The 11,593-nt window shown below is 35.5% G+C and overlaps 1 protein-coding gene across 50 annotated transcripts in view; it reads right to left on the minus strand.

Moving 5' to 3' along the window:
* Nucleotides 1-11,593, minus strand: part of EMSY (EMSY transcriptional repressor, BRCA2 interacting) — a 98,237-nt gene that overhangs the window by 21,499 nt on the left and 65,145 nt on the right. For all 50 annotated transcript variants that reach the window (XM_070624066.1, XM_070624052.1, XM_070624077.1 and 47 more), the window contains 3 exons: nt 7,911-8,047; nt 5,263-5,436; nt 3,207-3,405 (listed from right to left, as the gene is read on the minus strand). In XM_070624066.1, the coding sequence (XP_070480167.1) occupies nt 3,207-3,405; nt 5,263-5,436; nt 7,911-8,047 (510 nt within the window). The remainder of the gene's footprint in view (nt 1-3,206; nt 3,406-5,262; nt 5,437-7,910; nt 8,048-11,593) is intronic.

The raw sequence follows: 11,593 nt of genomic DNA on the forward strand, positions 1-11,593 counted from the left end.
ATATAACCTCCCATCTGTGGAATTCCTGCTGAATCTAATCATGAGGAAACATCAGACAAAACCATATTGCAGAATATTCTATAAAGTAACTGATCTATACTCTTCAAGAATGTCAAGATCAAGAAACACAAAGAAAGGCTGAGGGACTATTCCAAGTTAAAGGAAAATAAAGAGCAATAGCAATTAAATGCAACTAACAGCAATGCATGGTCCTGAATTGGAATGTGGACTGGGGAAAACTATAAAGAACATTATTGGACAGTTGATGACATTTGAATGGATTGCAGATTACAGAATTCTAATGTTAAATTTCTTGATTTTGATGACTGTACTTGAGTTATGAAGAGACTAACTCTTAAGAAATACAAACCTACAAATTTAAGTATTTCGGGGTAAAGGACATGATATCTACAACTTTCTCTCAAATGGTTAAGAAACTTAAAAGTTATAAACACCGAGGAAAGGAGAGCAGAAAGAGAATCAACAACAAAGCAAATAGGGAAAAATGTAAACAAGTGGTGAATCTAAGACTTTATACAGGAGTTTGTTTAACTCTTGTAACCTTTTCGTGAATTTGAAATTACATTAGAAGAAAAAGTTACCTAAAAGGGCAGGGGCTAAACACCACACAAGCAATATAAAGGAAAAACGGACTGCTATGTAGTACTTACATTCCCAGTAGATATGACCCTCACATATTTTGCAAACCAGTGTGATCTTAGACTGACCAACACCTTTATCCCTTCCTCTTTAAATCATAGCATACATATTCCCAGCCTCTTGTCTTTGTGAGAATGTACTAAGGAGCTATACAAGGATAGCGGGGGGAGAGGCAAATGTAGATTATAAAAACTGGCTTGATAGTTAACCATAGTAGACATTCCTATTCTGAATTGTGAAATTTTTCTGTATTACAGAATATTTTTAAAAGAAGTAATAAGTGATGAAAGATACAGAATAAATAAAAATAGAGGAAGGCATGTATAATAACAGATTGAAGAGCAGAAAATCTTACACTCAATCACTTCCAAAAATAGCCAAACTTTTGCCCCATTCTTAGAATGAAAACTGAAGACTCACTAATGAAATGGCATGTTTGGGAAGTAATGATTGGCTTACGGCTCCCCTCGGAAAAGACTATCAATTTCAAAAGATAACCTGAGATTATGTATATATAGACATCTATTGTTTGTCCCCCTTTTAGCACTAACTCACAAGCTAAACATTTTACCTGCCTTCTATGAAAATAGCCAGCCCTGGTGGTCTAGTGGTCAAGATTTGGCACTCTCACCACTGTGGCCTGTGTTCATTTCCCGGTCAGAGAATGACACCACCCTTCTGTGGGTTGTCATACTGTGGCAGCTGCCTGTTGCTGTGATGCTGAAGGCTACACCACCAGTATTTCAAATACCAGCAGGGTCACCCATGGTGGACAGTTTTCAGCGGAGCTTCCAGACTAGGACAGACTAGGAAGAAGGACATGGCCACTCGCTCCAAAAAAACTGTGGCTGTGAAAACCCTATGAAGAGCAGTGGAGCACTGTCTGATATAGCACCAGAAGGTGAGAGGATGGCACAAAAAGACTAGACAGGGTTCCATACTACTGTATACACGGTTGCTAGGAGTCTGAATCAACTTGACAGCAATAACAACAACTGTGAAAATATTTTTCAAGAAGGGAAAAAGGCTAGTATTATTCAAGAAACTGCAGACAAAAATAAAAGAGGAAAAGCAGCTGATGTCTTGAACTAAGAACGGAATCTATAAATATCAAATCAGTAACTCCAAAAGAAATAAGAGAATAAGCATCACTCCACTGTAACTAGCACATAAACTGATCCATAATCAATATAGAATGATAAAGTGAATCTAAGCAAAGTGATTTAGAAAATACTACCATCATTGATAATATGCTGAAGAAAACGATCCACTTTCTAAAATGAGCACCATATTGTTTTTCTGTTAAAATCAAAATTTATATTTACTTTTAATTGATGAGTTTTCAACCATTTCAAATGCCGCATCCTTTGTGAAGCTTTCTTATCGTCTTCTCACTGGAGTGTGAACTTTCAGTCTTTGGCATTTTTCTGTTTATTACTAATAAAATTCTTACACTGAAGTAGAACATGTATTTTTTTTTTTAATCCCCTCTTTTGGATTTTAAGCTCCTACAGGGCAAGAACTGTATTTTACTCAATCTTTCTAGGGTCTAGTACAATGCTTAGTACATAGCATAAACTAATAAATGTCCAATTGAATTACCTGAGTAATCAGCAATTTGAACCATGTAAGACTAATCTGGGAAGACTCCTCTGAAGAGTTAAAATAATAAATGTTTACACAATATGAAGAATCTGTATTAGAAAGGTGAAGGTGCTATGAAAGCACTCCAGAGAGAAGAATGGAGAGGTAAAGAGAAGAAATGGAGTGAGTGAGAAATGATCAAGGGAAGATAAACAGCTTTGCTTAGATGGATCAGAGTGTATAAGGATAGACATAAATATACCACCTGACAATAAGGGTGGTTAAGCTAACTGATACACAGGAGTACAAGATTTGTAGAAGGTCTCAAAGTTTACGATCATGAGTTTATTTCAAGAGGCTTCCTAGAAGAACAACATAATTAACACAGCACTGAGGACAAAGAGCTTCCCTACTATGGTGTCTGACTTCATAGCTCCTTCCTTATAATTAGGACAATCATAAAATTATCATCTAAACTGGCACACCTTTGAGAGTGAAAGGGAATAATATTAACAACTATGCTAGAAGAGACGTAAACCAGGCCTTGTCCCATGCAAACTGCAATGTATGGGCAACCCACTTATAGCCTACCTTGGTTCTTTCTCAAGGTTCAGCAACAACGAGCAAACAGTATATTCACTTTTTTGCATACTTCTACTACTTACCCAAAGCAAACAGGGTAAATCACAGTTCTATCCAGTTTGCTAATACCTCTCTGTCAAAATCATCATCTCAAGTTACCAATTACTTGATGAATATATGCCATGCAGAAAAGGAATGGGAAGGCTTACCAAAAGCAAAACTTCAGCTCACTGCTTACATATCAAACAAAAGAAAACAAAACCAAAAGAAGTGACAAATCAAAGCACACATTTGTCTGAAATCCCTAGACACAACTACTTTGGAACTAGGGCACTATTGTCAGCAGTAATTACATAAATCAGAAGTCAAATGGACCTTACCTTGGGAACTTTGGGAGGACTCCGTAGAAGAAGAACTACTATCTGTGTAACTCTGCGCTTCTTCTTTTCCCTCCTGAAGAGATGAATTACCAGCCTCTGCCACCCTGGATGCTTGCTGTAATGTTTCTGTGACCAGCTGCCTTGTTTGCTCACTAACAACTGTGGCTTGAAACGTCACTGGTTTGGGTTTAATAAGAACCTAGAAGAAAAGCAGAAATATACCCAGTTTAAATTTTAGAGCACTATTTAAAATGCTAAACTTCTAGGTCATAAACTAATATTTTCCTGACATGGAAAACAGCATTCTGTATGTTTATTATGCTTTGGGCATAGCATTGTTCATCAAAGATTAATTTAATCTATGAATAAATTATAGTCAAGCCACACACAATGTTTAAAGTGGTACATGCCAGATTGCAACAGCCATGATTCTGCTAAGAGCCTTTGCTCCTGTTTTTGACTTCAGGAGTCATTTTACAACCTGTAGGCTATATAGTAGCATGATAGCCATGAGCTAAGGATGGCAGAAAAGAAAGACACAAGAAGTCTAGATTCCTAGTGGAATTTCTGAGCCACAAAATAACAGTCCAGGATTTCCTCCCTCTAAACGTTAAGTAACATAATAAAAATCAAACCCTAATTTGTTTAAGCTACTGTTGTTTGGGTTTCTTTTCATTAGTAACCAGATGAAATTCCTAATTGACACAACTGCACAAAGTAAACTTGCTTGGGACCTAAGTCATCTTTGAATAAATCCCCAGAGGAATAGTGATTTACATAACTATCAGAAGCAATATGGAATATGTGGTAGATCAACTCCCAGCAGGTCAAAACCATAGATACAAAAACAAGTGAAATGGGAAAAAATTTTCAAACTGAACCATTCCACTTCAAAATTTGGACTCTAGGAGGTGACTTCAATTGGGTGCACAGAATAAAAATGTTAACTCACCACATTTATTTTTTATTTCTCCCCATCAAGATTCTAAATCTTTTCAGACTCTTATATTAGTCACCCATTTCCAAGAATTCAAGAATGAAAACATAGGTTATACTATGACTTAGATAATGGAGCAAATGAAATTGTTACAGTTGAAACTTAAGGCAATTTGGACTTATTTCCAATGACAAAACTTGTTTGTTTAGATATATAAACTATTTAGCTGTGATTCTGAGGGAACTGTTTCTAAAGGCAAATTATCAGTTTAGAGGTAAATTAATATCTTTTACAAAAATTCTAGGATAGCATTTCTCAACCATATTCTTAGAAAAGAAGTTAAAGCACCTGCAAATAAACAATAAGATAGCAACATAAGATGAATCCTGAGCCTCACTGTCCCAGGCAAATTTCCAGAAAAGTTCCCTTATCTTCTATTGGTTGAAAAATGAACAGACCTCTAGCTTCTCCATTATTTAGGTTTCAAGTAAAACAAATTTTATAAGCAAATAAAGTGCTATCAAAAGCCATATTAGCTTATAAAAAATAAATATTTTCCTCTGAGAGATTCTGAATAACTACCACCCTCCTTCAACCATCTACTTCTCAAGTAACAATACATACCTTCAGCAAATTTTATTCCAAGGTGATTCTTTTCCCTAATCTTTGCTCATGATATGACACAAATATTTAGATATCAAAAAAAGAAGTACTGAAAAAAGAAACACAGGTTTTGAAAATAGATGATACAGACCTTCAGTCATAACTTTTAACAATCTGATTTTTTTTTAAAGATTTTATTTTTTTCCTTTTTCTCCCCAAAGCCCCCAAGTACATAGTTGTATATTCTCTGTTGTGGGTCCTTCTAGTTGTGGCATGTGGGACACTGCCTCAGCGTGGTTTGATGAGCAGTGCCATGTCCACGCCCAGGATTCAAACCAACGAAACACTGGGCCGCCTGCATCGGTGCATGTGAACTTAACCACTCGGCCACGGGGCCAGCCCCAACAATCTGATTTTTTAAACATTACTGATCTTTTCATTCAAATTTCTACCTTGGAATTTTAGGAATGTGAAATATACCAGAATCAAGAAAAATCACCATATCTTATTGCATACCTGTGTTTTCCCTTGCTGCCCATAAACAATTTTTGTTGGGATGATTTTAGCTGCTGGTTGTACTGTGGAACCTATTCCTTTTGGTTGAGTTACAATCATTTTGGTGATAGGTCTTGTAGCAGTGATAATAGCTGGCTTTGCTCCTGTTGGCACCGTCTGAATAGTCTTTTCTCCCTAAATTGAAGTCGGCAAATATATGAGATTTATATGCATTTAAATGACAAAAACTACCCTTTTACTAAAAAAATCACAGAAAGATTTTCCCAGGGTGACAGGAAAGGACTGTAAATTATACACAAAGTACAATGATCAAGTATCAAAAATCCTAGACTTAGTTGAAATGATCGCAGGAGACATCTGACCAACTTTCTGTCCAAAGAAGACATTACTTCCTGATGAGTGAATTTTTAAAAATTACCTTACATAAGAACATTTATTATTCTGTCCCATTCATAGAATACGCATATTAAAATAGTCAGAAAATTGTGGAAGAATATATACTAAAATGTTAAGAATAATTATCTCTAAGAGTTGGTATTATAGGTCTTGCTCGCCTATATTCATCTTTATTTTCTAATTTATCTGAAATAAACATTTATATAATAAAAAAAAAAACTAATGTGCATTATACCAATAGCTAAATGTGTACTTTCAAAATAAACTTCCTAAGTTCCCCAAATATGAAATTCTAAGAATATGCAGCAGAATATCTATGTGAAAAAGTATGGGCAAGAGATGAAATCAGCAAAAATATTAACATTCCTTCTGAGGTTACAAGGGAAATTATGAAGGAAAAATTTAGGACATTTCCCACATTTTACTACTAGTATGTTACTAATATCACTTTAGTCTATTAACTAGATAACTTAAGCCCATTAACTTTTCACCATTTTCTCCATTTTCATCTGCTTTTTCTTAAGCACTATTCTGTGGTCATTTATAGAGTCAATACCTGAGCTTAACTAAATTAAATTAAAATACAGTGATTTTACTAAATTGTTAGAATTAAAAAAATTAAAATCCATAAAATTAAGAAGAAAGGATCTGAAATTTTTCACCTTATCAGTTTTTCTTAATTTTTAGTCATTATGATCTAAATGTGTGGCCACTTAAACTTAGCAGCCAGTAAAAACAAGCACCCAGGTGAGCTGGCAAAAAGGTAATCACTCTATGAATTTAGAGCTGAATATGATGACAAAAATCACAAGTTTAACTACCTGCTGTAATCATCTAAGGAAAACATGAAGTGTCTGCCATCACGTGATTACTTATTTTAATACAGTTAAACACTCTTCACAGCAGCATTTCTGGAAACAGCTCAAGTTCATTTGCGAAGAGCTGCTAGTTTGCAAGTGGGCATGTCTATCTATTAAATAGCTGGGTGGGCCGTATCCAACTTTAATGACCCATTCAACGCTGATCAAAACCAACTAGCAGGGTATTTTTTGAAAAAGTTCTTCTAATGCATGTGTGTGAGCAGGCACAGGTGACCAAGTTGTGAGTACAGGTGCATGCACATATGTGGTGAAGAGGATGGTGTTATACTGTGATCTGCTTGTTTTACTATCACTTCCTGTGTCAAACTATTGCTACTAGATATATATCTAGCAGCTAGTATTCACTTGTGACTCTGAGATTTATGTGACCATAGGACCTAGGGTACATGGTATCCTCTCTTATTTATCAAGTTCTATAAAATTACAAACCAGACTTTAAAGGGTTCTGAAAATCTGAATTCTAATCCTGGCTTTACTTTTGGCTTACTATGTAAACTCAGGCTAGGAATAATCTATGTTTTCCAACGTATGAAAAAAATCGAATGCTGGAGCCCTACCAACATTGTAAAGACTATGATGCCTATGAAGCTACTAGAGATCTACAATGCAGTATAGCATTCTTTTTTCTAGCAAAGTAGGGACATTACTAAGCCTAAATAATTAATTACCAAGAACGATGACAATAAGAGTAAAACCATTTGTTGAGGACTTCCTATGTGCCAGGCACTGTCTTAAGCACTTTCAAAAGAGCTACCAGTTACTGAACAAACTCACTGGTAGAGATCATCCTCCTCAAAGTACAAATGAAGAAATTACAGATGAGAGAAGTTGAATAAGCCAAAGTCAAACAACTACTATACTGAGAGACAAAAACCAGGTTTGTCTAACTCCAAACCTCTTAACAACTGCCTTCAGAACTATAAATGAATCTGTTATTTTTTTTTACTAGCTCAAAGAGATAAAACTGAAAAGTAACAAATCCCTGTCAATTAATTTAGTCTTACTCCCAAATATTTCTCTTTGCTCAGCCTTAGCCAAATACTACGTTGGTATCTACTGGCCATAAGCAGGAATAAAACTGTCCTCTAACAGAGATCTTCCTGTAGGTAAGGCAGTGGCATCCGTCATCTGGACCAAGCCAAACATCTAAACCATGCTTATAAGCAACCTAGCTATGAAAAACATGTTTTAGAAATTACTGTGAAAAACGGCATCAATAGGTGGTGTTTTTACAGTTATTACATCACAGTAGTGGTAAACCAAGCCATTCTGGCCATTACGGGGTTAGGAAGTCCTTAGGCAAATATTTGGATAGCTGGTCTTTAAAATCCTCAACGGATTGCTGAGTCTGCAGTTCAAGCTCTTACTTACTCCAGCATTTAGCAATGTTGTGACAACGTTTTTGCCCGGGAGGCCTTGAATGGTCGTTCCTTTTCCTGTAGTCTTTTGCACAACAATCACATTGGGCTTGGAAGTCATTGGGATTGTAGTGATTTTGGTAGTCGTTCCTTAGAGAAGGGGGGAGAAAAGGAGGCCTGAGTTAAGGACTAGTGATATTTGGTTATTTCTGTTTATGTTGTACACAGTTAATACATGTAGTCAGTCATCCCTAGATGACGTGAAGGCTGTCATGAGGATGAAAATGAAGGCCTGGAATCGTAAATTACAAGTTGTCCCAGAATGAGAGAACATTAAGAAGAATTGAATCTTGCAGCAGTCATCTTTCTGGAACCTGAGGACCTACACAGCAAACTGAGAATCTAAAAATATCACTATTAGTTTCCCCATCAATATTTTTCTCCTGACTACTTAATTGGAACAAATCAGAATCTCGATTCCATGACAAGTATTTCCCCTAAACCCAGTATTATATCTATGTGACTAGTGGTATGGTGAAACTCTTCAAAAAAAGAACATAAGAAAGAGGTAAATACTTATCAAAATTCACATAACACTACACTCTGGAGAAAATGTATGAAAATAAATAAGCCATGTATTTTTGTCTGTGATCAAAAAAGACAAAACAAACACTCACTCACAGATTAAACGTGCACTCTGGTGACTTGCAGCACTCGGGGCAGTCTGAGGTGACACTCTAATTTATAAATTTACATTTTCAACCATTGAGATCTACTTAGTAGATCCATTATCTATTGATTCAAACATATTATCTCACCCTCTTTCCCACATCCCTCCACAATGTACTTCTCTTCTACCTATCAAATCTACCTACCTATCAAAGTTATACCTTATATTCTTCTAATTGTCCAACTTGGAAATCCTTACGCAAATCTCTGATTCTCGCCTTCTCTTCACTCTCTGTATCCCCAACAAAATGAAAGCCCCTTGAGCTCCACACTGTATCTTTTCATGTCACTGATTACTCAGTGCTTAGCACATAGTATATGGCAATTACTCAGTAATAGTTGTTCAATGAGTATGTGAATGAACTCAATTTGTCACCAACCTATGTCTTCTTTCAAAATTTTACCCATGTCAACTCAACAGACAGACCCTCATCTTTTCTGGCTTCCCATATTTTCTATTTCAAGTTCCTCTATCATGCAAATAGCTCTGATGGTCTCTGTCACATCAAACATCCTAAAAAAACTAATTTCATCATGTCAAGAACCCAGAACATGTGAAACTGGTCAAAAACCTTCCTAATCTCTGTTGTAACTTCCTAATCCCTATAGTAATCCCCTAGTTCTAACTTCCCCTCTTGAGTTTCAAAATCCTTTATGATCTGGCCCTTAATCTACCAATTTTATCTTATTTGTTCCTACTCCACAATACACACCATGAACTCTAGTCTAACAAGTAACTTCTTTACTATACGGCTTCCTATTACCAACCACACAAAACCCAAACTCCTCTGCTTAGCTTTCCAGGTTCTGTCAGACTTTAATTTTGAGGATTATCCAGATACCTCTCCTTCAGTGTGCTGGTTTCCACATTGGTGCTTGAGGATACCAATCTCAATGCTACTTTTGTGCCTGTAATTTCCTCTGTCTACGAAAACAGGCAAGTCATTTTTCTTTTATAGGCTTGCATATCATTTATCAGATGACTAAGCACAAAACAGCTACTCATTAAAAACAGGACTGATTAATATATTCTCAAGAAGAAAAATTAAAATTCTATTATTTTCTACTGGAAAATCTTAGCATTTCTTACTAGAGTTTTAGAAATAAGATTGTACTAAGAATAAGAATATTCTAATTATATGTCAGTTTTTGGCAATCTTGTTAAAATATCTTTATATCTGCCGTCATCTAACGTCTCACTAGCCCATGGTAACACACTCAGGTTACATAAAAAAGCACTTTTATCCATAGAACAGCTTCTAAATGTTTTTCCACTTTACCTTTAGTCCCTGAATAGTGAGCTGTTAAGAGCCACAAAAACAAAAATCAACTTTAACTCTTAATTAATTCCAAACCCTCATATGCGATTATGATGCCTCCTTTGATAATGCAGCCTCACCAAATATTTGGTTAATAAAAAAGTGTTTTTAGAAAGTAAACATTAAAAACTACCTCAAGAAAATGTAAACTATGCTTTAACTCTAGGACTACTTTTTGGACAAAACTTGCTTAACAAGTGAATTATATCTACGAAAATGTCTAATCATTTCCATGACAGACGTGTGTCAATTTACGAGACAGGTGCAAACCAAGTTTATCAGCTTAACAAAATTGGGGAGGGGGGACTGTTAGAAAACAGAAGAAAAAGGCACAGCATGAGGAAAAGTAAGTACAGCATTATATTAAAATAGAATACAATTTATGACGAGAATCAGCAAATTATAAAAGTCTAAAATTCCAGTGAGAATGTTTCTGTATCTCAGGTGATACCTATGTTATATTGAAGAAAGACATATTACTCATCTTTTTAAAAAGGTCTTCCTCTGTGCTTCCATAGTATTCAGTCTACAGTTCTCATGTTAGAAGAGAAGATACACAAGTCCATTTGTTTAGCATTCTTTAGGGCAGAGAATGCAGCACATGTGCATCCCTAGGTATCACAGCAACCAGCCCAGTGTCTGCTTTATACCATAGCAAAGAACCCACCTCTACATACAGTCTTTACTTACAAAGAGTCAAGATACAATGGGTGCAAATAACTGTGAATCACATTTGGATCATGGGCTATGATACTGATGCATTTCAGAGATTCCTACTTAAAAATAAGATGCCCATAAAAGTCTGAGCATCATGGCAGGGAGGCTTAAAGAATGCAAATTTACTGGCCTAGATTTTACTATTCACAGATTCTTAAATCACTCTGACAATCCTGGTCTTTTGGGTAATGTTTTACATTGCTTTGCTCAAAGAATGAGCGAATGAATGAATGAAAAATATATAAACACTAGCTCCTTGCCTGGACACTGTACTAAGATCAAGAGAATCAAAATCAAGTCTTGCCATTGTCACAGGTTCTCATGTCCTTAGAGGCAAGACAATCAGTTCATCTCTGGTGGAGCCAATCTTCTGCTTATATAAACAGGCATGATTCTTTAACCAATCCTCAATGAAGCTCACAAAAAAATTTACATATCTGATAGTTCTGTTCGACTGAGTTAAATAACTGCAAAAACAGTCAGGCCTTCCATTTAATTGCTTACTCTAATAAAAAGAAAAACCTGACCTTTCTAGAAAGCACTCTGGAAGCATGAACTTGCCTTCTAGGATATTATACGAAGGAAGAACTTCACATAATTTATGTATAATGATGTTCATCACAGGATTATTTCTAACGACAAAAAAATTCTAAGCAACCTAAAACATTCAACAATGAGAAAATGGCTAAATCATGGTACATCGTATGAGGGAACACTGCGTAGCCATTAAGTGGGGTCAGGGGAGGTTTCAAAATACATTTAGTGGAATGGGAAATAATATTATCATATGAAAAAAGGATAACTGATTAGGTTAAATCTCAACTTAATTTTAAAAAATATATACACACATTTATCAAAAAAATTAATAGAAAAAGGACTAAATGGAAATATTACACTTAAATTTTAACATATTTCTCTGGATGGTGAAAAT

Source organism: Equus przewalskii, chromosome 6 (genome assembly GCF_037783145.1).
Source record: "Equus przewalskii isolate Varuska chromosome 6, EquPr2, whole genome shotgun sequence".
NCBI lineage: Eukaryota > Metazoa > Chordata > Mammalia > Perissodactyla > Equidae > Equus > Equus przewalskii.